Source organism: Ornithorhynchus anatinus, chromosome 5 (genome assembly GCF_004115215.2).
Source record: "Ornithorhynchus anatinus isolate Pmale09 chromosome 5, mOrnAna1.pri.v4, whole genome shotgun sequence".
In the NCBI taxonomy this organism is placed as follows: Eukaryota; Metazoa; Chordata; class Mammalia; order Monotremata; family Ornithorhynchidae; genus Ornithorhynchus; species Ornithorhynchus anatinus.
In genome coordinates this window covers 46,961,918-46,989,603 of record NC_041732.1, presented here as the reverse complement: position 1 = coordinate 46,989,603, position 27,686 = coordinate 46,961,918, and the positions used below count along the sequence as shown (strand labels likewise).

Genomic DNA, 27,686 nt, shown 5'->3' with positions numbered 1-27,686 from the left:
TAAAGCAGCTTCTATGTCGAGATGATTCTCCACTGATTTCCACTCCTCTCAGCTTCCCTTTCCCCCACATAACTCTGACATCCCTCTACTACAAGTGTGGCTTAAGTGAACTTCTCTGGTGACCAGAGTCAAGATCTAGGGGGGAGTGGCTGTTCCAGACTCCTGCCCTCCAATGCGACTCCGGATTCTTACTTGAACTGAGGCCTTCCCCTCATCATTCCACAGCTCAGCTTCTGCATTCTAGAAATCACCTCTTAATGCGTGTTCATCTTTCTGGTTGGTGAGAGCTGGCTTAGTTGTTATAAAATATTTACTGAGTGTCCACACTGGGCCAAGCATCACAGTCGAGTACATACTTACATATGATTCCCGCAGTTGTTCATGCATGCTTGCACACGTGCTGTACCCATCCCACACACCTTCTACAATGGCTACCTTTCGAACAGTGCCCATTCATCAATTTTATGTTTTCATTTGATTTTCATTTGCTTTCTTTAAAATTTCTATTTTTTTTCCTATTTTTTAAGACCAACTGCTAGATAAAGCATTCGCGATAGGCTCTGTGGTGTCAAATCAATACCAATTCACAGAACTGCCAAAATTTGTGTCTCTGATGCCAAAATGGTCTCACCAACCTCTGGTCTCTCTTCCTCCATGGCAGAAGGCACAGAGTTTAATAGCCCAGGACTTTTGATATTTGGAACTAATTTGGAAGTGCAATAAGGAAGTAAGGAAGCTAATTTCTCCAGCTCCATGGGGAACTTACCGTTCCTTCAGCAGATCTCCAAACCAGTTGGCTGAAGGTTTCCAGGCCTGTGAGGAACCAAAGAGTGTTAGAACTGGGATAAGTGGGAAGTAATTTTCTCTAACGGTGGGAGATACCCCATCCTGAAAGTGAACCGAGGTTGGCAGGTGAGATGTAAGCTCGTTGTGGGCAAGGAATGTGTCTGTTTATTGTTATATTGCACTCTCCCAAGCACTTAGTACAGTGCTCTGCACACAGTAAGCACTCAATATATGCGATCGAATGAATAAATGGTAAAATAAGAAATCTTCACCTACAGAACATTTCTCTCCAGTTTGCATTTGCTAACCAGACACACAGAGTTCAGGCCCAGGAAATGATTTACCAAGCAAATGATTTACAATAAATTAAAAAGTTGGCTCCATTTCACCGGTCAAATCCGAGAGAAGGATGTGGTAGCCTTTCATCGGAAGAGCGTGTGGGGAGCAGGCAAGATTACACTTGTGTGCACAGTTGATGTTTACTTCCGGTCTTGCAGATAAACATCTGCCCCAGATGAGCGGGTGGAGAGCGGGTGCAGGCCCAGAATAGTTACCTCATTCTTCTGGGGCAAGGCACAACTTCTCTCCCCTCCTACGCCCTACAGGCCTCATGTCACTACTCACTATGCCTCATTTCTGGAGGACAAAAGTGAGGCAGGCTGGCAATCTGCCAACCAGCCACGTGGGCAGATGATTTTTAAAGCCTGGTATTGTTGAATCCTGATTACATCGGTCTGTTGAAAAGGTCCCAGGTTAACTGTTCTAAGATTTAAGTTCTTCAGGATAGCTGAAAAGGTGAGGACCTAAGTAGTTGGAGCCCCTAGGTTTACGGCAGGACACAGGGCCTTGCTTTTAATGATGTTCCTCATGGTACTTGAGGATCGGGCTGTTCATATGACGCTCAAGGGGTCAATGAGCCTGGTCAGCGAGCAGGCCAACGGCATCTATCGATAAATGCTATTGGGCAACTAATTGTTGATCATCCATCCAGGTCTCTTCTGTCACCTTTACCAACTCTTTTGGCAGTTCTACTGCTCATTAGTACCTAGGCCAAAGGACATGAAGGGGCAGACTGGAGTCCATTTTGCTACTCATTGGCTGCTCTAATAGATGGTGATGGGAGAGAAGGCTGAAACCACGGGTAAAAATGTGATTTTTATATTATCACTGGATTTCACTTCTCCATGCTCTCCCTGTCCTTGAGCGTGTCGTGGGTTGGCTCCCTCATCACTAATGGCATTATTTTGTCCCTTCTGTAACCAGAGCACCTTTTTAAAATAAAAATTAAATTGAGAATGGAGGGATTTTTCTCCACCCTCCCCTTGCCAGAAACAGAATCGATTTCAGTGACAAATGCATTTCAATTGAATCAGAAAGAAATGGGCAAATGTGATAGAAAACAAGAAGGCCCCTGAATGTGGTAATATCAAAAGAATAAACCCAACAACCAAAAATCACAGTTGCTTCTTAAAAGTGGCCTGCATTAGTGGTGAAAGACAGAGTGTGTGGGTGGCGGGGTTGGTGCCACCTTCCCCAGTAACTTGTTCCTGTGGCAACTCAGTCCTGACCATTTGTTGTTTTATTCCCACCTCTGCAGGCCCAGTTCTTCAACAAAGCCCCAGTTCCAGTCCTGAGCGCCTCCTTCCTTACCCCTCCTGCCGATAACACCTCAACCCAAGCCGGATTCCCGACAAAATTTGGCTGTTTCCCCACTAGGACAGTAACCGCTATTGAGAGAGGATGTGGTACAGTGCAGCTAAGACTTAGCTCTGCACCCCCACCCCAGGAGTCCCCAGGATACCCGAGAAAGGTTTTCAGTACCTGCCACAGGGTCCTTTTATACTTCCTGAATCATCAGAAGGCTCTGCCAGGTTTCCACAACTCCTTATCCCAGCTGGGCCCTCGGAGCTTGCCACCACTCCAGGGGCAGCTTTAACAGGTCCATCATTCCCCCAATCCCCAAAAAAGGCAATTCAGTCACAGCATCCTCCTCCCACCCCACTGTACCTCGGAGCGCTCCCCAGACTTCATCTGCCTTCAGGGAGAACTGGTCGTCGGCCAGGTTCAGGGTGTCTGAAATGGCACCAGAGAGTCAGTGTTTAGGCAAAATCTCCATTCGCCCCTGGTCCTCACCCATCACATTACCACCTAACAGCCTGGACAGTGTCTAGTGGGATGTTTGGGGTTACTTTGTAGAGGTGGGAAAGACTCATACACCGGCAACTACAAAACTGCAGTTGGTTTTTAAGAGCTCCATGCACCTGCTGGAAGACATCAAGCAGCAGTGGTATAGAAACTACATGACCATTTCAGGAGACAGTGACCCATCATTTGGCCATAGCCAGTGACTGAACAACAAGAGAGCAAACTGAAGAAGTGAGGGGATGGGCAATGAGTTTCCTAGCTTCTTCTGGAAATACCGCTAGATTTTCTGACAACCACTAAACTTCACTGCATTTCCGTTTCCCTTTCTTTGAGGTGGGGGGGGGAACAAACAAACAAAAAAAAACCTCCTGTCCCTTGGTCTCTAGAAAAGGGGATCAGAATGTCTAGAGTTGGCCCAATAGCACAACAAAAGAAGTCTCTGAGAATGCAAGTAATGTGGTCATGACGGGGGGTGAGGGAAGCACTATAGAGACCTTTTCAGCCCCCCCCACCCCCACACACTCATCATAACCCTAACCCTAATTTGTGTGTGTGTGTGTGTATGTGTGTGTGTACACACATCATTGTGTGTGTATGTACTCAAATGTACAATATTTGCAAAGACCTTGGAGCACCCAGATGAAAGATGCTTTCTATAAGCGATTCCGCACATGCCTTCCTCCGCATGCATGCACATACACACACACTCTCTCTCTCTCTCCCTCTCTCTCTTACACTCCACAGCTCAGAGCCCAAGTTCAGGATGTTCTGATGTGGATGAGTCATATCAGGCTTCCTCATCTCGCGCTCTGGGTCATATTGCACTGCTACGAGCAGGTGGGTGGCTTTGGAACCCTCCTGATTGCTGGGGGGGAGAGAGAGAGCCAGAATTCTGCCAGGAAGACTCAGACCTTTGATCTAGCGCCCAAAGCAAGCTCTTCACTCCCCTCCCACTCATTCCCTCCACCTTCCTTCTTAAAGGAGATTTTTCGAGGGGGAAGTTAGTGACCCCTTCCAATTTCTAGAGTGGAACCAGAGCTGCCCCAATCTGAGGCTATCCTGGCATTCACACTAACATCGCAACCTGGGACTACATAAGTCTACGTGTTGCAGCTCCCCAGGGGGAAAAGTCTTTAATGGAATTTCATACGTCATTGAAGTTTCATTGAAGTTAACCAAGCTTTTTACTTCCTACTATTTAGAGCCGATGGCATCTCTCTAAAAAACCATCGGGACGGTTTTGTCCACTGGCTTCTATAGATCATCACACCTGGACTTCCCTTCTCAGTTCCAGGCTTTGTATCCAAGGACAGAACAATTGGGGATATTATAGATGCCAAATGCTCTACTGCACGACTGACCTTTTACCCCACAAAGAGTGATTAATAAAACATCTAAGCAAAATAACGTGACATAGATAGGTAAAATTACATCCCCATGTGGGACCTATGTCTTTGCTTACAGTTCTCCAAGGATTTCAGCGAAGGGAACCCGTCACACCCTGGGTTGTCCACAGAGACCGTTAGTGTGGAGTCACTCGCCTGGTCTTCTCCGGCCTCTGAAAAAAAAGAGCAATCTGATTGTTCTTTTGTCCACAGAACTGAGCAGCCTGATTCAGACTGAAGTAGGAGGCCCAGGTAAGCCCACCTTGCTATTTTTCAGCAAGGAGAGGCATCCTGAGGAATTGGTCTTGCCTAGGCCTCTTATTCATATGAGGGGAAACCACACCATTCAGGAAGGCGTAACTATAATTCTTGGGGACCAACCTTTAATTTTTCTTGCCCTCCAGCTTGGCCTAGAACAAGTCTCCTGACACAGTTGGAAAATGCCCCAAATTCCACCTATAAGATCTAAACCACGTGCATTTTTTGAGTGTACTTAGTGGCCCGTGTTTTAGATGAGCTACAAGTTCCATGAGTCCTTGGGGACTTACAGCTCCTACCTCCCCTTGCCTCCCTCCCAGCCAAGCCATAGATCTGAGGCCACTGGGTCCCACTGCTAGGGATTTATACCTAGCCCCATGAACAACAGCTTCTGCTCCTCCCTAGGCAGAATAAGCCATAAAGAGATTGGTAAATCCATAAACTGATTTGAGCAAAAATGGTCCAGAAATTGCCCTAATTGCCCTAAAAGGAGGCAACCAGCAGAAGCCAAGAGGGGACCACTGCTCCTTTGGCTTTCTGGCTTAAATAGCTCCAGGCTTATGGGATTTGGCCAAAGAGGGATCTAGTTGGACTGAGAGCCACCATCTCCACAGTTAAGACAACGGTCCCCAACCTGTCATTCCCCCACAAGGGGAAATCTGAATAATCTTGGGAAGAGAGGAAAAGGTTCCAGGGTTTAGGACAGGCTTCCCTAGAAGCCCTCCACCTCCACCCCAAGTTGACTCTCCCAGGGTGTTGAAAATTTGGGTGGGGTGGTGAAGGGGTATAAGAAGCAGGGTTGATGGATGCACCCACCCATTCCGCTTAGCTCAGTTGCAGTGATGCTTCACAACTTACTTTGGATGATGTCTTTCTGGGCAATGGAAGTGAAGCTCAAAATTGCCTCAAAATGGGGCACCTCCCATACCAATCCATCACATGTATTTACTGAGCACCTACTAAACACTTGGTATCTGGTAAAGTACAGCAGAAGCAAGAAATTGGCCCCTGCCTTCTAGGAGCTTACACTGTTTTACAAATAGTGGAAGCAGGAGGAAGAACAAGGATAGAATAGGTAGTAGTGAACAGCAGGAAGAAATAGCTGAATAATTGAGCATAAACAAGATTATACACACAATATAATCATCATTGTCACTGTTCCATTTCTGAAAGAGAACTTCTTTCCCCTCTGAACTTACCTGGAACATAACATCCCTGTATGCATAGCCAGAGAAGAATTTGTGGGGAGGGAGGAAGGGAGGGAAAGAAAGAAAGAGCGAGTAGATGTGCACACATGCAATCTGAGTCATGGCTGCTGATACTTCTATTGACTCCCAATGTGGCCCAGGAACCACTGCTCCTCAAGGTCGGGTCTCTTCCCTGTGCCCACCTCAAGCCAGCCTTCTTCCTTTCTGGGGCGAGCTGACCTTGCCAGGGGAAGGGTAAGAGCAACTCAAGGGATGGTGCTCCCTTCTCTCTTCACCACCCAAAATGAAAACCAGTCCTGCATGAAGGCCAGCAGGGGCGGGATCCAAGGCACAAACCAGACCCCAAGTTATTCGAACAAGGAGTGCTGCCAGTTTTCAGGGAGAGGGAACCCTGTCCTCATCATCAAAGAATCCAGGGCCCTGCCAGGGACAGCTGGACTGCCTTCCAGAAGGGGAAAGCCCTCTGGAAATTAGCTCATCCCAGGTCTTGTTCCTATTCAGGAAGGAAGAATGGGGCTTGACCCCAGAGGTCAGGGAAACTCAAAAGAGATTGGAGGCCCAGGCACAAACTCATTGAGGAGAACGTGGGGAGGGGTGGAATAGATTGGGGAAGTCTTCTGACTTGCAGCTTTTTCCCTGGGAATGAAACAGAAGCAATAGAAATGGCCCCTGCCTTCTAGGAGCTTACACTGGGCCTAATCTGCCATCCTCACAGAATTTCAGAGTGGTAAGAATTCTGTCTTCCCTCATTAGACTATAAACTCCTTGAGGACAAAAAGTTGTGTCCTTTCTTCCTCTATAGTTTAGTACTCAGATGTTCTTCATATTTTAGATTTCTGGATCCACCAGGGTTAGAAATCTTGACTTCAACCCTGACCACCTAAGAATCCCTGAAGGTTTAAGAGCAGAGGAATGATGCGGTCAAACTGACGCAGGTAACACACGAACCATGCTGCCTGTGAGAGTAGGCTGGAACAGGGAAAGGCTAGAAGTGGTTAACTGAGAGGAAATTTTCAGTAATCCAGATGTGAGGTGGGGTGGAGGGGGACCTGGTAATGGTGTTGGAACTGATAAGGGGAAGCAGAGTTAGGAGATATTCAAGAAAGAAATTGGCAGGACTTGGACATAACTTGAATGCAAGGGGCAGAAAGAGAAGACTTCAAAGATGACTTCAAGATTTAAACCATAAGGGATTGGCAGGGCCCTAGAACTGTGAGTGACGTGGAATTTAGAAGAAGGTGAGGGAATTGGAAGGAAGATGATGGGCTGTGTGTTGAATGGGGACAGGTCAGAGACCATTCCTGTGCCTGGTGCAACACCCTGTGAATTTAGGGAATCCATTCTGTGCAGTAAGGAGTCCATTTACAGTCCATACCCACCCAAAGAATTACACAGAAGCTCCTTACCATAAACTGGATCTGGAGTGGGACCAGGATTTGAAGTAGGCACTTCAGGATCTTAGGAACTACAGGTGCCATTTTGTATCCCCTCTTGTAGGTATGCTAAGTGACAGTGAGAAGCGGCATGGCCCAGTAGAAAGAGCACGGGCCGGGGAATCAGAGAACCCGGATTCTAATCCCAGTTCCGCAGTACAGAGTTGTCTACTGTGTAACCTCTGGGCAAGTCACTTAACTTCTCTGTTCCTCGGTTTGCTCACTTGTAAAATGGGGTTTAAAGCTGTGAGGCCCACGTGGCACATGGCTTGTGTCTGGCCTGATTATCTTGGATCTTCCCCAGCACTTAGTACAGTGCCTGCAACCTAGTAAACGCTCAACAAATACCATTCAAAAAGAAAATAAGCACAGTCACTGCCCAGAGAGGATGGCATCACTTGTGGCACATGAGCCAGCTAGATATAGCATCGATTTCTCTGCAATGGGAGTGGCTGTGCAACCTGATGAAGGAAGGATGACTCATGGGCACGGGTGCTCAATGCACCTTGTTTTGGAAGGTCTTTCCTCTCGGACTGAGGACAACTGGGGGGTGGTTTTGCCGCGAGACAACTGCTGGGAACAGTTCTTCCAAAACTGCTCAGAGGCAAGTCACTGGGGGCTCTGAAACAGCTTCCCTTATGGGCGGCATACGCTCCTACCACCTTCTCACTCTGGTCTATTTGAATATTGCTTTGTAATGTTTTTTGTTGCTGTAACTCTTTGTTTCGTTTTTCATTCCTTGCTTTTGTGGGAAATAGGAAAAAGCGTCCCTGAGCCTTACTAAGCGGCTCTGAGGATCATACTCAAAGATGCCGTCCGGAATGGGTGGGCACAGTGATGTTCGTTGTTCCTGACGTTTCAGAGATATTCAGTTCGGTGGCTACAGACTGCACCTGTCCTTCCACCCAGCTGTCTCACAATCGGGGCCGCTGGGCATAGGAAACTGGGGCGAGAGTGCGGCTGGCTCAGTGTAAATCATCACCACTGCTGCAAAAACAACTCAATGTTGGCTGTAGAACGCACCTTTCTCCTCTTAACCATTGGTGCCTGAACAATGCTCATCCTGAATGGCAAGGGACCAGGAAAGAGGCACCGCATTGTATTTTATTATTATCGTTGTTGTTTTCATTATTAATTTTAATATTTGTTAAGCAGTTACTATATGCCAAGCACTGAACAAAGCACTGCCGTATATGCAAGGTAATCAGGTTGGACACACTCCCTGCCCCACACGGGGCTCACGGTCTAAATAGAGCGGAGAACACATATTTAATCCCCATTTTACAGATGAGGAAAGTGGGATCTAGTGCAGTGACTTGTCCAGGGCCACAGAGGAGGCCAGTGGCAGAGGCAGAATTAGAACCCAGATCCTCGGCCTCTCAGGCCGGCGCTCACTCTACTAGGCCACGCTGCTCTTCCATGTCCTGGGCCCAGTGTGCAAGAGATTACCAGGGCAATCCACTCACATCCATGGCTATAATCTCACTGTCGGCAGCGTCATCCTCAAAGCAAAGGACAGCTTTCTGTTCTGGGGCAGTCATTTTTATAGTATTTGTCAAAGGCTTACTACGTGCTAGGCACTGTACTAAGTGCCGGGATAGATACAAAATAATCGGGTCGGGCACAGTCCCTATCCCACACAGGATTCGCAGTCTTAATCCCCAGTTTACAGATTAGGTATCAGAGGCACAGAGAAGTTAAGTGACTTGCCCAAGGTCACACAATAGACAAGTGTCAGAGCTGGAATTAGAACTCAGGTCCTCTAATTCCCAGGCCCATGCTCTTTCCACTAGGCCTTGCTGCTTCCCTATTTGTGGTATCTGTTAACTGCTTACTGGGCCAATCACTGTAATAAGCGCTGGGGTAAATACATGGTAATCGGGCTTCATAAGGGGCTCACAGTCTAAGTAGGAGGGAGCACAGGTATAGAATTCCCATTTTGCAGATGAGGGAACTGAGGCACACACAAGTCAAGTGATTTCACCAAGATCATACAGCAGGTGGGAGGGAGAGCTGGGATAAAAATACAGGTCCTCTGATTCTCAGGCCCGGGCTCTTTCCACTGTGACAGACGAGTAGAAATCCACGACTCAAATGCCTTTTAAAATGCCCTCCGATACACAATTAGCAGATGCACAATTAAACATTTGCTCCAAACTAGAAAGAAATGCAAGTGGAGCCTCAATTTTTCCCCGGTATTTCAAAAGCTGAGATTCTGTACCACTGAATCAGTATTTCAGCAACCTGAAAAGGATCCTCAAATGAAAAGAGGAAAGTAACATCATGCAGAGTAGCCTGGCTCCAGCCTGTTGCATTTACTCTCCATCAGAGCCTTTTTTTTAAAAAAAAATGGTACTTGTTAAAGTCTTAGATGCACCAGCCACTTTTCTAAGTGTTGGGATACATATAAGCTAATCAATTTGGACCCAGCCCATTTATTTTTTTTAATTAAAAAAACTGTTACTCTAGACCAGGGCCTTTCAGGATGTTCCCCTTGCAGGGACGTAAGGTTTGGTTCCCCTTTGGAACAGTGGTCGTTCACCCACTGTTCAGCAGTTCCCCAACTTTCCCCGCCTAGGAGGGCAGGGAGGATCACTACAGGGGTGTCTGAACATGGCCCCTTTGATCAGGACCTACAACCCAGCCACATCTCCTCCAAGAGGCCTTCCCAGACTTAGCTCTCATTTTCTCTTGGTACCCTTTATTCCTTCAGCCCTACAGGACTTATGTTTACATCCATGATTTATTTTAATGGCCATCTCCCCTTCCACTCACAGGGAATATGTCTACCAACCCTGTTATATTATACTCTAAGTGCTTAGTAAGCAGTTTGCCCACAATAAGCAATCAATCAATACAATTGACTGATTAAGTAGAGCCTTTTGTAACCAATGTCAACTTCCTTAGGGGTTGGGTTAGGGATACGGTAGCTGTAAAGCTCCTTCATTAATCACGGCTGGGGACTGAGCCTCATTAGAGCTCATTATGGGAGGGGAGCGTGTCCGCTAATTCTGTTGAATTGTACAGTCCCAGTCGCTGAGTACGGTGTTCCGCACATAGTAAGCACTAGATAAAAATGACCGATTGATCAGGGCAGCCTGATTGCTTAATGATCTCTGATGAAAAACCATCTTAGATCAACCTAATCAATACTATTTGCTGCACACCTACTTTTTGCAGAACACTGTACTAAGGACTTGGAAAAGTACACCAGAAGCAAGAGAAAAGTCCCTGCTCTCAGGAGGCTTTTACTGAATGGATGCCCTCCGGTAACCAAATTATCCTGTCCAAAGAACCTTTTTCTTGAGTAAAGGTTCTCTACGGGTCAATGTAGCATTTAAAGATATAAACCCTGTAGCTCCCTTAAATCGCCTCTCCGAAGTGAGCCTGGATGCTACTGGAGTGAGGGCCTCCAGCTTGAATCATAAATCTATTTAGCTGGACTGAACAGAAACCCTGGCACATCCTAGTTGGGGTGGGTTAGATGAAACAATTGAATTTCTCAAGCTTTCAGCCAAGAGATTCCAAAAAATCAACATGTGCCGGCCCTCCCCTCTCCTTTCCCCACCTCCCGGTGAATCCACTATGACAGAGAAGTAGAATTAGCTCCACGACTCAAATGCCTTTCAAAGTGCCCTCCAATACACGATTAGCAGATGCACAATTAAACATTTGCTCCCAACTAGAAAAAAACTCAAGTGGAGCCTCAATTTTTCCCTGGTATTTCAAAAGCTTCTAGTACCTTCAGTTTTCCAATGAAAGCATGATCGGGAAGCACAATTTTTTCCAGATTGCAGATCATCTTTGTCAGCCTGCCAAACCCGCAGCCTCATTTGCAACCTAGGGGCAGCTTCACCATTTCCAAGGCCGAACTGTGGTTTGCAGATTTCCAACTTTAGCTTCCTAATAGAGCAGGGATTTGCCATGGTGGAATTGAGGGGGAAGTGGGGAAATACACTCAGTTGCTAAGCAGTATGGTCTAGTGAAAAGAGCATGGGCCTGGGAGTCAAAGGACCTGGATTCTAATGCTGGCTCTGCCATTTCTCTGCTGTGTGACCCTGGGCAAGTCGTTTAACTTCTCTGTGTCTCAGTTTCGTCTGCTGTCAAATGGGGAATAAGACTGAGCTCCATGTGGAATAGGGACTGTGTCACCTGATTACCTTGTACCTACCCCAGTGCTTAGAACAGTATCGGGAGCATAGGAAGTGTTTAACAAATACTACAAAAAAAAAAGTAAGATAGTTGCATAGGCAGGAAGGCTCTCATTCATAAAGTCCAACAGGAGTTGTTCCTTCAACGGGAATCCTATCTCCTGGAGAACCACCCCACCAGAAGACTTTGTGGCATTAGCCTGCTGCAAGAGAAAATGGAACAATGGGCAAAGAAATCGGACCTCTGGTTTGTCATTCTACTTTAGGGAAGGGTGAGGTGGCAGAGGGCAAGCAATTGAGATTTCCGTCTCAATCAATCAACGGTATTTGTTGAACACGCACTGCGTGCAGAGGACTGTACTAACTGCTTCAGAGAGAACAATACAACAGAGTTAGTGGATTCGTTCCCTGCCCACAATGAGCTTACAGTCTAGAGATGAGCCCACTGAGGAGAGATAACTTGTATTAATAAAGTACCTTCATTCCAAAAGCCTACCATCCTTGTTTTTTATAAACTTCCTGGTCCTCCACCAACCCGTAGAGGTAGTCGGCCCTGAAAGAACAGCCTCAAATTCCAGAACATGAGAATGTGTATTGAGGGCTTACTGTGTGCAGTACACTGTACTAAGCAATTGGAAGAGAACGATATAAGAAAATAACAGACACATTCCCTGCCCACAACAAGTTTACAATCTCGACTCCTCTTATCAATGCTTCCACCTTTCTTCTTCTTTGGAGAATAATAATAATTTTGGTATCTGTTACGTGCTTCCCATGTGCCACGCAATGTACTAAGCCCTGGGGTGGAGACAAGCAAATCGGGGTGGACACCGTTCCGGTCCCACATAAGGCTCACAGTCTTAATCCCCATTTTTCAGATGAGGTAACTGAAGCACAGAGAAGAGAATAATAATAATTCAATAGTATTTATTGAGCTTACTATGTGCAGAGCACTGTACTAAGCGCTTGGAATGAACAAGTCGGCAACAGATAGAGACAGTCCCTGCTGTTTGACGGGCTTACAGTCTAATCAAAATAATGCTGGTATTTGTTAAGTGCTTACTATGTGCAGAGCACTGTTCTAAGCGCTGGGGGAGACACAGGGGAATCGGGTTGTCCCACGTGGGGCTCACAGTCTTAATCCCCATTTTACAGATGAGGTAACTGAGGCCCAGAGAAGTGAAGTGACTTGCCCACAGTCACACAGCTGACAAGTGGCAGAGCCGGGATTCGAACCCATGACCTCTGACTCCAAAGCCCGTGCTCTTTCCACTGAGCCACGCTGCTTCTCAAGAGAAGTGACTTGTCCAAGGCCACACAGCAGACAAATGGTAGAGACGGGATTAGAACTCATGACCTTCTGGCTCCCAGGTCTGTGTTCTATCCACTACGCCAAGCTGCTTCATAATGCCACCTACCTTGGTTATAGCAGAGTGGTTGGAGGATTTTGAAATAAATATTTATATATAAAGCTCTACCCTCCAATCTGTGGGATGCCTTCACCCTAGCTCATACTCTTCTTTCCTCTCAAACTAACCTTCTCAATGTGACTCACTCCCAAATCATCCACTTCTAATCCTTCCTCCTGCCTCCAACTCCCTTCCTCTTAAAACCCAACAGGCCTCAGCTCTCCCATCTTCGAAGCCCTCCAGAAATCCTTCTTCCTCTAGGCAGCCTTCTTTGATTACAATTCTACCTTCCCAGGTCACATCCTTCTAATAGTTGCACTTAGCACTTGAATAGTAAATTTGTTAGATTGCAAACTTTCTAAGGGCAAGGATCACGTCTTCATTCTCGACTGTACTCTCTCAAGTACTGAGTACAGCGGTCTGTATCCAACAGGAGCTCCAAAAATGTGATTGATTGACCTGTTGATAAGGCTCTCATTTCTCCTCTTCACCTTTCCTTCTGTACTGTCTATGCATCTGGATCCAGACCCCTTAAGCACTGTTATTCACCCCACAACACTCACGTACATATCCCACTACTCTCCCATTTTCCCTATCGATAATTTATTTCAAAGTCTGTTTCCCCTTCTAGACTTTAAGCTATTTGTGGGCAGGGAACATGTCGATCAGCTCTACTGTATCATTCTCTCTCGAGAGTCCGGCACACGGCTCAGTACAGGGCAAGCGCTCGATAAATACCACTTATTGACTGTTGGATTGATTGGTGTTGGAATGGAATTCAATCAAATATAAAATCAAGTTAAAAAGATAAATCAGAAGGGAATTTGATCACCTTTGCAGTCCCAGGACCTTACAGAGATGTTTGCAAAGCCTAAGAGGAAGGAGACCTTAATAACATCCAATAAATAAAATCGATGCAATGCTCCTTGGTTAAGCAAGCAGACGCACACGCGCACCCACACACCCACCCCTTTTTGGCAATGCAGCAAGCACGGGAAGTTGTCACTTCATCAGCTGGTGGTGAATCTACCAAGTAAGCACACAAACAAGAATTTGGAACAACACTCAGAATTACTATTTGACAATGAAAGGGTGTGATTCATAATTATTAGGTGCTTGATAGCCTTGTGATCTATAGACAAATAGGATATGAGTAATTAAGCAGGTGAGAGCCTGGTTCAATCACCTTCTGCCTCCAGTCTTAAAGAGCTGCAATTAATTTGCCAACAACCTGCATTCCACACCCTCCTATTTACAGGATGCCTTCACCCTAGTTCACAGTCTTCCTTCCTCTCAAGCTAATCTCCTCAATATGCCTCATTCCTGAATCTCCCACTTCCAACTCTTCCTCCTCACAACTTCCTACCTCTTAAAATCCACTAAGCCTCAACTCTCCCATCTTCAAAACCCTTCAGAAACCCCTCCTCCTCCAGGAAGCCTTTTCTGATCAAGTTCCACCTGCACAGGTCAAATTCATCAAATTACTGCACTTAGCACCTACAGCACTTACGAATATTCTTCACATATTAACTTTTGCGTATTTAGCTATTTACTAAACAACAGCTGAAACATTGCTTCTTTCTCCTCCTAGAACTAATACTGAATATCTCATGCCTGTCAGTATTCCGCTTCAGATTGCAAACTCTTTAAGGACACGGACTGGGGTTTTATTCAGTGTGTAATGGCTCCAGAACTTTTTTTTTTTCCATGGTGTTTGTTAAGCGTTTACTATGTGCCAGGCAATGTACTAAAAACTAGGGTAGATATGAAATTAGGTTGGATACAGTCCTTGTCCCACATGAGACTCACAGTCGTAATTGTCATTTTACAGACGAGGTAACTGAGGCCAAGAGAAATGAAGTGACTTACCCAAGGTCACAGCAGACAAATGGTGGAGCTGGGATTAGAACACAGGTCCTTCTGGACTCTCAGGCCCGTGCTCTATTCACTTAATACAGTGTCTGCACACAGTAGATATTCAATAAACACAGAAAATAGGCTACTTAGCGATTCCTTGGCATACATTTACAGTAGAAGGGATCTGGAAGGTCTGACCCACCCCAACGATAGGCGAGATCCTATTTTAATGCTGCTATCCCCCAACTCAGATGAAGGATCAAACGTGACCTCGTGGAAAGGACATGAACCTGGGAGTCAGAAGGCTTGGGTTCTAATCCTACCTGTTCTCCCACCCACTTAGACTGCGAACCCCATGTCCCTGGTTACCTTGTATCTACCCCAGTGCCCCATACAGTGTTTGACACCTGGAGCGTAACAAATACTACAAAAAACAACTGTAAGTAGTAGTTGTACTAAAAAACCACTGTTAAATAAAGACTATTTTTACTTGACTTAAATGACTAGCACAGGAGACTAGGTGAGTCGACAGTCCACTCACTGGAAAGTTGGAAATCAGTCTATTAATTTGATCTGTGTTGAGAGTCACTCCATTAGATTGCAAACTTCTTGATGCCAAGAACCATACTGTATTTTCTACTGAATTTTCCCAAAGGCTTAGTATCATCCTCTGCATACAGGAGGTGATCAATAAACATTACCAGTTGGTCTAAGTGCCTGATGGGCAGGAATGTGTCACTTCTCTGTATTCTAACAATCAATGAATTAATCAGTGGTATTTATTGAGCCTCCTTCAGAGACGCATCTGGAGAGTTTCCAGTACTCTATCAGTCTCGACTACGCGAGGGAGAGTCAAGCAGAGGCATATCCACTCCATTCCTAGCTTGGGCAGTGCCTAGCAAGTAGAAGGCCATCTAGTACAGGTCAAAACTCCCCTGTGCTGGGCAGCAGTGGCACTGGAGAGATTCGAGGGTAGAGACTCAATTTGACTGCGCAGAAGGAGCATCAGCAATCATTCTAGTAGTAATAATAATAATAATGTTGGTATTTGTTAAGCACTTACTATGTGCAGAGCACTGTTCTAAGCGCTGGGGTAGACACAGGGGAATCAGGTTGTCCCACGTGGGGCTCACGGTCTTAATCCCCATTTTACAGATAAGGGAACTGAGGCACAGAGAAGTTAAGTGACTTGCCCACAGTCACACAGCCGACAAGTGGCAGAGCTGGGATTCGAACTCATGAGCCCTGACTCCAAAGCCCGTGCTCTTTCCACTGCGCCACGCTGCTTCATAGCTAGTAGTGTATCCATAGAGTTTTCTTGATAATTTGGAAGTGGTTTACCAGTGTCTTCTGTGCAGTAGACTTGAGTTTCCACCCTTGACTCTCTCCCATGAAGCTGCTGACCAGCACAGGTGAGTTTTGACTTACAGCAGATTCCCTGCCACTTGCTAGCCACTGACCAAGCTAGGGACGGAATGGGTCAGCCTCTGTTCGACTCTCCCTCCCATAGCCGAGACTGGTAGAGGACTGGAAACTCTCCAGGTGCGATCCTGAGAAGACCTTGGGAGAGTTGTGAATATATATATGCGTGTATATATATGCATATATATATGTGTGTGTATTCATATCTATATATAAGTGTACATATCTATTATTTATTTTAATGTGTGTTTCCCTCTCTAGACTGTAAGCTCGTGAGCAGGGAACATGTCTACCAACTCTGTTGTATTGTACTCTCCCAAGTGCTTAGTACAGTGTTCTGCACATAGTAAATGCTCAATAAATACCACTGATTGATTGCAGGGGTCAAGGAGAGAACTGGAGGAGCGGAAGTAGAGGCAGCAAATGTAAACAGCTTGTTCGAGGAGGGAAGGCTAGGCCTGATTTCGGCTCCCCATTCCCCCACATGTCATCCTGGAGCCTCGGTCCCAATCTGCCTCGCCCAGCGGGAAGGACCGAAGCAATCATGCCGAGAGGTCTCCACCAAACCTGGAAACTTGGGAAGGCCGTGGTAGCTGCTGCTTTGGTCACTGTGGCCGCAATTGTGTCTCTGGATTCTGACCCGTGAAGAACCTGAAATTCTGCTCCTTTGGACACAGTACTCTACTGCTCTTTGTTCTTATTTTGTGTATTTTTTCTTATCTTTTATGTTGTTTTGGTGCTTACTGTTTCATCTTTCCCTATGTGTCTGTCTCAGGTCCCCTCTCCCCTCCTAGGTTTTTAGACTCAGGGATCCTTGAGGGCCAGAGGCCGTGTCTCATTCCTACCCGTGTATTCTTTCCCGGGACTTAGTACAGGGCTATTCATTCATTCAACAGTATTTATTGAGTGCTTACTATGTGCAGAGCACTGTACTAAGCGCTTGGAATGTACAATTCGGCAACAGATAGAGACAATCCCTGTCCAGTGACGGGCTCACAGGATAAACAGGGGAGACAGACAGCAAAGCAAAGCAAAACAGAACAAAACAAAACGAGACAGCATCATCAAGATAAACAGAATCATGGAGATATACACCTCATTAACAAAATTAATAGGGTAATAAATAAAATATACAAATGAGCCCAATCCTGAGTGGAAGGGAAAGGGGAAGAGCAGAGGGTGGGAGGGGGGGAAGGAGAGGGGAGGAGGAGCAGAGGGAAAGTCTGGGAAGGCCTCCTGGAGGAGGTGAGCTCTCAGTAGGGCTTTGAAGAGGAGAAGAGAGTTAGTTTGGCAGATGTGAGAAGGGAGGGCATTCCAGGACAGCAGGAGGGTGTGGGCTAGGGGTCGATGACAGGATAGGCATGAATGGGGGACGGTGAGGAGGTGAGTGGCAGAGGAGCGGAGTGCACGGGGTGGGCAGTAGAGAGAAGGGAGGAGAGGTAGGAGGGGGCAAGGTGATAGATTTGAAGCCAAGAGTGAGGAGTTTTTGTTTCGTGTGAAAGTTGATAGGCAACCACTAGAGGTTTTTGAGGAGGGGAGTGACATGCCCAGAGTGTTTCTGAAGGAAGATGATCCGGGCAGCGGAATGAAGAATAGATTGGAGTGGGGAGAGACAGGAGGAAGGGAGATCAGAGAGGAGGCTGACACAATAATCCAGTGGGGATTACTACTACTTCTAATGATAATGATGGTATTAAGAGTTTACTGCTGCCAAGCACTGTGCTAAGATCTGAGGTACACACAAGATCACATTACTACTGAGAAGCAGCCTGGCCGAGTGGATACAGCACAGGCCTTAGAGTCCGAAGGACCTGGGTTCTAATCCCAGTTCCACCACTTGTGTTCTGTGTGATCTCGGGCAAGTCGCTTAACTTCCCTGTGCCTCTGATTTGGGGATTAAGACTGAGTCCCATGTGGGACGGGGACAATGTCCAATACGATTTTCTTGTATCCAAGCCAGTGCTTAGAACAGTGCCTAGTAAGTACCTAACAAATACCACAGTTATTATTATTATTATTACTGCTTGAACACCCTGATTCCCATATTTCAATCTCCATGTTATTCTGCCTCTGATATGCTGATATGTTTATGCCTGTGATATCATTCATTGACCAGCCAGGATTGAGGCAGTAGCAATCCACTTTATAGATTTGGCCTTTGGGGTTATGTTTTCTCTGGCTAGACAAAAATGCAATCATTGTAACCATTTCAGAATTCAAGCTCCTAGAGGGCAAGGGCTGCATACTTTATTGTTATATAATGTCAGGTCTTTATTGATAAGAAAGCAAATGCACAGGATTTAATTAGGGTTACATGCTTGTGTTAAACAAAATATTCCAGCGATAACCCCAGTTGGCTTTGTCCTCACACAGAACCTCTACATAATGCTCTTAGAATATAAAACATTTTTAATACTGACCCAAATATCCTCAATGAAAGCCCCACCCAACTGAAAATCCTGGGGATCGCTTGGACTTGGGTCTGAAATAGGAATACTTGTGCTGGCCTGAAACCAGCTCCCCAATTTTGTGAGTTTGGCTGGACCTGCCCTAGGGAAGTTCATCTCCTAAAGTCTGAAAAGCCCCACTTCCCATCTTCCACTCTCAAAGTTTGCATCTCCCCCTTCATGTTGGACTGCCAGTTCTTCCTCTTCTTTATGGAAGACATTACCATTCATTCATTCAATCGTATTTATTGAGTGCTCACTGTGTGTAGAGCACTGTACTACAGGCTTGAAAAGTACAATTCGGCAACAGATAGAGACACTCCCTACCCAACAACGGACACCTTTATTTGGAAAGCTTTTCTCCCCAGCCCCAGCAGAAGATGTCTGCTAATCAAGATGTCTGCTTCTCCCTGTCGTGAGATGTCTGCTAATCAAGAGAGCACTGGAATTCTTCAGTCCAATAACTACAGACTATGGTGGGGGCCCATCTCTTTTTATGGCTCTCAGGTATTTGATCTTTGGCCTCTGCTGTAAAAATGCCAATTATAGTACGGGATTCTTGGTCTCTGCTCAGTTGTAGACAAACTACTCATCTGCAAATTTAGAGAAACCTATATGAAGAGTAACTTCAGATTCACAAGAAAAGAGATTTGTCAAAGGTTTGTCGTATCCTTACGCTGACATTTTCTGACACAGCGCTGTCACAGGGCCTGTGTGCAGAGCCCTGTACTACATGCTTGGGAGAGTACAATATAACGATATAATAAACATGTTCCCTGCCCACAATGAGCTTACAGTCTAGAGGGGTTAAGTCAAGTGCTTTCCTTATAAGTAGCCAACTCACCATATGAATATTTTCCACATGTAACAAAAATTCAAAATCTGCTCCTTTGAGTTCCCTGTGTGATGCTAAGCAAGTTTACCTGAACGAATTCCAGAATCCCAGGCTCCTTGCCTGGTTTCTCGGTTGAAGAGAAAAAACTACACGATTTGGGTAAAGCCTCCTTGGCTTCCTGGTCGACCCACCAATCTAAAGTCAAAACGCACACCTCAGCTGGCTAACCTGGCTGCAAACAGATCCATAGGTTTCAACACCAACCCATTATCTAGACGACCGGCTTTCCTGATCTGCAGCTTGGTCACTGTGGGACATATGTTGGGTTGAGGGAGAGAGAAAGCTGAAGAAACTTGGGTTAGATCCAGTGATGAGTATCCAAGACCTGCTCTCATCTCTTAGCTGCCTGGAGCCATCCTTTATTTAGATCCCTACTCTCCCAAGTGCTTGGTATGCGCTCAGTAAGTACCGTTGATGATGATGATCTCTAAGAGATGTTCTCCAATCCCTTCCCAAAACACCTGACCTGGGGACCATCTGGACTTTTGAGGCCTCAGACTTCTCTACAGCCTTCCAAGAGCTCCTGCCGGCCATGCAGCTCCCCAATCCTGCCTCCCACAGGAGTCAGAGACTGGGTGGAGCCAGACTTTTGGCTAGAATACTGTTAAGGAATTCGGGAACGGTTGAATAACACCACTAACCTGGTCGGATACAATGTGCCTCAGTGTCAGAAGAAATGGATACATACAGTCCTGTGACCACCCAGACCCACCAAGGGAGGACAAGGACACTGTCCCCCCCCCCGAGGGGGCTGGACAGGTGGGTTTCACCCCAGAATTTCCCACCCCTCCATTCCAACTAATGCAAAGGGTAGAAACTCTATGGACAGAAACCAGGAGAGGATTTCCCCATCTTAAAAGTCCAGGGTGGGTATGGATTCAACTCAATCTGGGCTCCCGAGACAGGTGACTGGTCCAGGGCTTCTCGGTGGCTAGTGACCGCTCATTCTGTCCTGCCCGGCACAGGGTCCTTAGCGGGCTGCCTGCTGCTGACAGGCAATCCAGGGTCCCTGACTGCTGCCGATTCCCTCGGCAACCGGCTGCGACGGGTCAGAGCCTAGTGTCTCCACGCTGTCTGCTCTAGCTTTTGGGTAATAATAATAATAATGTTGGTATTTGTTAAGGGCTTACTATTTGCAGAGCAGTTCTAAGCGCTGGGTGATCAGGTTGCTCCACGTGCGGCTCACAGTTTTAATCCCCATTTTACAGATGAGGTAACTGAGGCACAGAGAAGTTTAGTGACTTGCCCACAGTCACACAGCTGACAATTGGTAGAGCAGGGATTCGAACCCATGACCTCTGACTCCCATGCCAGGGCTCTTCGGGTACAGTGTCAGCTAGTCGTATCTACTGAGTACTTACTGTGTGCAGAGCACTGATCTAAGCACTTGGGAGAGTACAATTCAAAAATGCAGCTACAGCACAGGGCAGTGTAGCAGCACTATGCGTTACGGGGTGTGCAGTAGGGCCCACTCTTAGCTCGAGGCCCTGTCCAAAGTCCCATTCAACTCCAAGAAGAGCCAGGTACAGCTCCAGAGCCATCGGCTGCACACCTCTATTATATTAGATGTATTTAGAACATTAGACGGTCTTTTGCTCACTAAACTGGCGCTGTGAAAGGGAAGAAGGACAAACCCTTCAGATGCTGCTCCAAGATGTTCGTTTTGAGGTTTAATGGTTAATTATTTTTGTGTTTGACCAACCCCCCACCATCCTCTAGGGTGTCAATTTATTTGGTTTCCAATTTTGAATTTCTTTGTACAGTTTGTGCCTAGTACAGGGCTATGTTCAAAGTAAGCAGTCAATCATATTTACTGAGTGCTTACTGGGTGCAGAGCACTGTACTAAGCACTTGGGAGAATATGACAATATAACAGACACATTCCCTGCCCACAATGAACTTACAGTCTAGTGGGGGGAGAGAGACATTAATATAAATACATAAATTACGGATATGTGCATAAGTGTTGTAGGGGTAAGGGCGGAGTGAATAAAGGGAGCAAATCGGGGTGACGCAGAAGGGAGTGGAAGAAAGGAAAATAAGGATTTAGGGATGGCCTCTTGGAGGAGATGTGCCTTCAAAAAGGCTTTGAAGGGGAAGCGGTGGAGAGTAACTGCCTGTCGGATATCAAGAGGGAGGATGTTCCAAGCCAGAGGCAGGAGGTGGGCGAGAAATCGGGGACAAGGTAGTCAAGATCAAGGTACGGTTAATAAGTTGACATTAGAGGAGCAAGGAGTGCGAGCTGGGTTGTAATAGGAGAACGGCAAGGTGAGGCAGAAAGGGGTAAGGTGCTTGAGTGTCTTAAAGCCGATGGTAAGGACTTTCTGTGTGATGTGGAGATGGATGGACAACCACTGGAGGTTCCTGAAGTGTGGGGAAACAAGACCTGATCATTTTTGTAGAAAAATTATCCGGAGAGCAGAGTTAAGTATGGACTGGAGTGGGGAGAGACAGGAGGCAGGGAGGTCAGCAAGGAGGCTGAAACAGTAATCAAGGTGGGACAGGATAAGTGAGCGGATTAACGTGGTACCAGTTTGGATTGAGAGGGAAGAGTGGATTTTAGCGAGGTTGTGAAGGTTGAACCGACAGAACTTAGTGATAGACAGTTCGACCGACTAAATATGTGCGTTGAATGAGAGAGATGAGTCAGGATAAGGCTGTAGTTAAGCACTCACCAACGTTAAAGAAAATCAAACACATTCTCAATGTACATCCTGTTTCAGCTTTACAACACGTGGGTTGTGGCACTAGCTCTGGGGACACGAGCTGGGGCGAGCACTGGAGCCGCCGATTAACAGGGTAGTAATTTTACAAGGCTGCTATTGGTTGTAGAGGGAAAGAGAAGGAGGTGATAATAATAATGATGATATTTGTTAAGCGCTCACTATGTGCCAAGCACTGTTCAAAGCGCTGGAGCATTGCTCTAAGATAAATGATCTTAAGGCAGATTCAGCGGAATGGGTTGAGATAGCTATCTTACTTCTGAGGAAATAAAATTCAGCCACCTATCATGGAACCTGTCTGACTCAATGTAAGTACGTTAATGTAACTATATTACACATCTACATTTGATCGAGTACGTTATTCTGGGTAAATATTGGTTAAATAATGATAGGATTTATTAAGCATTTACTTTGTGCCAAGCATTGTGCTAAGCCCTGGGGTGGATATACGATAAAGAGATGGTGCACGGTTCCTATCCCACACAGGGCTTACAGTCTAAGAGAGAGGGAAATAGATATTTTATCCTTTTCATTCATTCAGATCTACTGAGTGCTCACTGTGTGCAGAGCACTGTACTTAAGTGCTTGGAAAATAAAATACAGCAATAGAGACAATCTCTAATTATGGTTTTTGTTAAGCGCTTAACTATGTGCCAGGCACCGTACTAAGCGCTGGGGTAATACAAGCAGATCGGTTTGGACACAGTCCCTGTTCCACATGGGGCTCCCAGTCCCAATCCCCATTTTACAGATGAGGTAACTGAGGCCCAGAGAAGTGAAGTGGCTTGCCCAAGGTCACACAGCAGACAAGTGGCGGAGCCGGAATTAGAACCCATGACCTCCCGACTCCCAGGCCCGAGCTCTATCTACCATGCTGCCGGACGAAAATGAGGCACGGAAGCTAAGCGACTTTCCTGCAGTCACACGGCAAACAAGGGGTGGAACTAGGACTAGAATTCCAGGTCTCATGACTCCTCGTCTTGTGCTTTTTCCCTGGGTCACGCTGCTTCCCTTCGTGCCTGAGGAACCAATTCCCATTTGTAACATTGTTCCAGTGAGAAAACTAGCTCCAAATTACATTGGGACTTAAAATGCAGCTTTCAGGAACAAATTTATGTCCTAAATCCAAGGACCGCCTATCTTTTTCCTCCCCAGAAGCCGACCCTCCCACCTAAACTACGTGGCCAGGCCAGGGTGCTAGTTCAGCACACCAAGGGCTCCCAGCCTTAATCCCCATTTTACAGACGAGGTAACTGAGGCACAGAGAAATGACTTGATCCAGGTCACACAACAGACGAGTGGCGGAGCCGGGATTTCAGGAAGTCTTTACGTCTTAGGGGGCTTCCTGAGCTCACATCGCCTCCAAGATACCGTCCTCGATTAAGTCCTTATGTCCGTTACTTGCTCTTCCACCGCAACGTCTTTACACCTGGATTTTTTCCCCTTCTAGACTAAGATCCTCGTGGGCAGGGAATGTGCCTACCAACTTTATTGCACTGAACTCTCCCAAGTGCTTAGCACAGTCAGCACTCAGTACCACGAAGCACTTGACTGTGGGCAAGTCACTTCACTTCTCTGTGCCTCAGTTGCCTCATCTGTAAAATGGGGATTAACCGTGAGCCTCAAGTGGGACAACCTGATCACCCTGTATCTACCTCAGCGCTTAGAACAGTGCTCTGCACACAGTAGGCGCTTGACAAATACCAATGTTATTACTTGACAGTAACCCCACCCTTAGCTCCACAGCACTTACATACATATCTGTAATTTAAATTCCGTCTCCCTCTCCAGACTGTAAATTCCTGGTGAGCAGGGAACAGGTCTAACTAACTCCGTTTTACTGTATTCTCCCGGGAGGTTTAGTACAGTGTTTTGCACACAGTAAGAGAAGCAATGAGGCCCAGGGGATAGAGCACGGGCCCGGGAGTCATAAAGACCTGGGTTCTATGCCCGGCTCGGCTACGTGCCTGATGTGTGACCTTGGGCAAGTCAGTTCACTTTTTTGTGCCTCAGTTACCGCATCTGTCAAATGGCTGAGTGGATAGAGCCCGGGCCTGGGAGTCAGCAGGTCGGGGGTTCTAATCATGACTCCACCACATGTCTGCTGTGTGACCTTGGACAAGTCAGTTCACTTCTTGGTGCCTCAGTTACCGCATCTGTCAAATGGCTGAGTGGACAGAGCCCGGGTCTGGGAGTCAGAAGGTCGTGGGTTCTAATCCCGACTCCACCACATGTCTGCAGTGTGACCTTGGACAAGTCAGTTCACTTCTTTGTGCTTCAGTTCCCTCATCTGCAAAATGGGGATTGAGACTGTGAGCCCCAAGTGGGACAGGGACTGGGTCCAACCCAATTTGCTTATACCCACATCAGTGCTTAGTATAGTGCCTGGCAAATAGTAAATGCTTAATACCATTATTATGATGAGGATGATTAAATAGCGGTTAGGACTATGAGCTCCATGTGGGACATGGACTATGCCCGAATTGGTTTGGTTGCATCTACCTCAGCGCTTAATACATTGCCAGGCAAACGGTAAGCACTTAAACACCAGTAAAAAAAAAAAAAATAGCTCCGATCGATTAATGCTCTGCACATAGTAAGCGCTCGATAAATACTACTGAATTGATTAATGGGTTGATTCCAAAGGCAGCATGGCTCGGTGGCAAGAGCCCGGGCTTGGGAGTCAGAGGTCATGGGTTCTAATCCCGGCTCTGCCGCTTGTCTGTTGTGTGACCTTGGGCAAGTCACTTCACTTTTCTGTGCCTCAGTGACCTCATCTGTAAAACGGGGTGAAAAATGGGAGCCCCACGTGGGACAACCTGCTTACCTTATATCTCCCCCAGCCCTTAGAACAGTGCTTGGCACATAGTAAGCGTGACTATTAATCCCGCATGTCCGCTGTGTGACTTTGGGCCAGCCCCTTCGCTTCTCTGGGCCTCAGTGGCCTCGTCTGTAAAATGGGGAAGCAGCGTGGCTTAGTGGAAAGAGCCCGGGTTTGAGAGTCAGAGGACGTGGGTTCTAATCCTGGCTCTGCCACTTGTCCGCTGTGAGACCTTGGGCTGTGTGACACTTAACTTCTCTGGGCCTCAGTTCCCTCATCTGCAAAATGGGGATTAAAAGTGTGAGCCCACAAAGGGCAACCTGATTACTTTGTATCTACCCCAGTGCTTAGAACAGTGCTTGGCACATAGTAAGCGCTTAACAAATACCATAATTATTATTATAGAGAAGCAGCGTGGCTCAGTGGAACGAGCCTGGGCTTGGGAATCATAGGTCATGGGTTCGAATCTCAACTGTCACTTGTCAGCTGTGTGACTGTGGGCAAGCCACTTCACTTCTCTGTGCCTCAGTTCCCTCATCTGGAAATGGGGATGAAGACTGTGAGCCTCAGGTGGGACAACCTGATGACCCTGTATCTCCCCCAGGGCTTAGAACAGTGCTCTGCACATAGTAAGCACTTAAAAAATACCGAGATGATTATTATTAATAATAATATAGAGAAGCAGCGTGGCTCAGTGGAAAGAGCCTGGGCTTGGGAGTCAGAGGTCATGGGTTCGAATTCAGGCTCTGCCACTTTGCAGCTGTGTGACTGTGGACAAGTCCCTTCCCTGTGCCTCAGTGACCTCATCTGTAAAATGGGGATGAGCCTCATGTGGGACAATCTGATGACCCTGTATCTCCCCCAGCACTTAGAAGAGTGCTCTGCACATAGTAAGCGCTTAACAAATACCAATGTTATTAAAATGGGGATGAAGAGTGTGAGCCCCACGTGGGGCAATCTGCTGACCCTGCATCTCCCCCAGCGCTTAGAACAGTGCTCTGCACATAGGAAGCACTTAACAAATACCAACATTATCATCTCCCCCCAGCGCTGAGAAGAAGCAGCGAAACATCTGGGAAGCAGCATGGCTCAGTGGCAAGAGCCCGGGCTTGGGAGTCAGAGACCATGGGTTCGAATCCTGGCTCTGCCACTTGGCAGCTGTGTGCCTGTGGGCAAGTCGCTTCACTTCTCTGGGCCTCAGTGACCTCATCTCTGTCAAATGGGGATGAAGACTGTGAGCCTCATGTGGGACAATCCGATCGCCCTGTATCTCCCCTAGCGCTTAGAACAGCGCTCTGCACATAGTAAGCGCTTAAATACCAACATTATCATTATTAAAATGGGGATAAAGACTGGGAGTCCCCCGTGGGACAACCCGATAACCCTGTATCTCCCCCAGCCCTTAGAACAGTGCTCTGCACATAGTAAGCGCTTAACAAATACTAACATTATTATCATTAAAATGGGGATGAAGACTGGGAGACCCACGTGGGACAACGTGATGACCCTGTATCCACCCCAGCGCTTAGAACAGTGCTCTGTACATAGTAAGCGCCTAACAAATACTAACATTATCATCATTAAAATGGGGATGAAGACTGAGAGCCCCACGTGGGACCACCTGATGACCCTGTATCCACCCCAGCGCTTGGAAGAGTGCTCTGTACAGAGTAAGCGCTTACCAAATACTAACATTATCATCATTAAAATGGGGCTGAAGCCTGGGAGCCCCACGTGGGCCAAGCTGATGACCCTGTGCCTCCCCCGGCGCTTAGAACAGCGCTGTGCCCCTAGGAAGCGCTTAACAAAAGCCAAGGTGATCGGAATGAGAGTGCTGCGGCCATGGTAACGGCGGCGCGGATGACGACTATCGGGGTGGGGCGGCGGCTGACCTGCAGGCCTGGGCGGCGGGCCGGGCCCGAAGAGGAGGCGCAGGTAGCGTCCGAACGCCTGGTCGAGGACGGAGCAGCCCGGCTGCAGCGCCGACCCCGCGGCGTACTGGAAGCGGAAGCGGCCGGGGCTCAGGGCGTAGCTCTGCCCCGGGGCCTCGATGAAGCTCTGCGGCATCGGCCACACGGCGGCCGCTCGCCCGCCCGCCAGGACCAGCACCAGCACCAGGCCCAGGACCGCGGCCGGGGCCATGGCCGCCGCCGCCGCCGCCGCCACCTCAGCCCCGGCCGGGCCCTGCTCACGTGACCCTCCCGCCTCACGTGGTCCCCCACCCCGGCCCGCCTGCCCCTGTCACGTGACGGGGGGGGGGAAGGACGCGTGATAAGCGGCCGGCGGTGACGGGGTCACGTGACGCCCTCCCGGCTCGGGCGGGATGAGGGGAGGCCCAATGGCCGTTCGTTCGTTCATTCATCCGTCCATTCATTCATTCTTTGTCACGTGACGACGGAGGGCGCGTGATAATCGGGCGGGGGGGGAGGGGGGTGTTCACCTGACCCTGACGCCCTCCCTGCCACCTCCCGTCTCGGGCGGGACGAGGGGAGGCCCAATGGCCGTTCGTTCATTCATTCATTCGTCCATTCATTCATTCATTCTTTGTCACGTGACGACGGAGGGCGCGTGATAATCGGGCGTGGGGGGAGGGGGGTGTTCACCTGACGCCCTCCCTGCCACCTCCCGTCTCGGGCGGGACGAGGGGAGGCCCAAAGGCCGTTCGTTCGCTCGTTCATTCATTCATTCATTTATTCATTCATTCATTCATTCACTGTCACGTGACGGGGGAGGGCGCGTGATAATC

General features: G+C 47.5%; 1 protein-coding gene across 1 annotated transcript in view; it reads right to left on the bottom strand.

Moving 5' to 3' along the window:
* The window catches only part of HEXA (hexosaminidase subunit alpha), a 40,829-nt gene extending 13,732 nt beyond the window's left edge, over positions 1-27,097 (bottom strand). The window contains exons 1-4 of the mRNA XM_029065906.1: positions 26,833-27,097; positions 4,394-4,489; positions 2,794-2,859; positions 767-813 (exon numbers count right to left, since the gene is read on the bottom strand). Of these exons, the coding sequence (XP_028921739.1) occupies positions 767-813; positions 2,794-2,859; positions 4,394-4,489; positions 26,833-27,082 (459 nt within the window). The 5' untranslated portion in view covers positions 27,083-27,097. The remainder of the gene's footprint in view (positions 1-766; positions 814-2,793; positions 2,860-4,393; positions 4,490-26,832) is intronic.
* Positions 27,098-27,686: the final 589 nt, after the last annotated feature.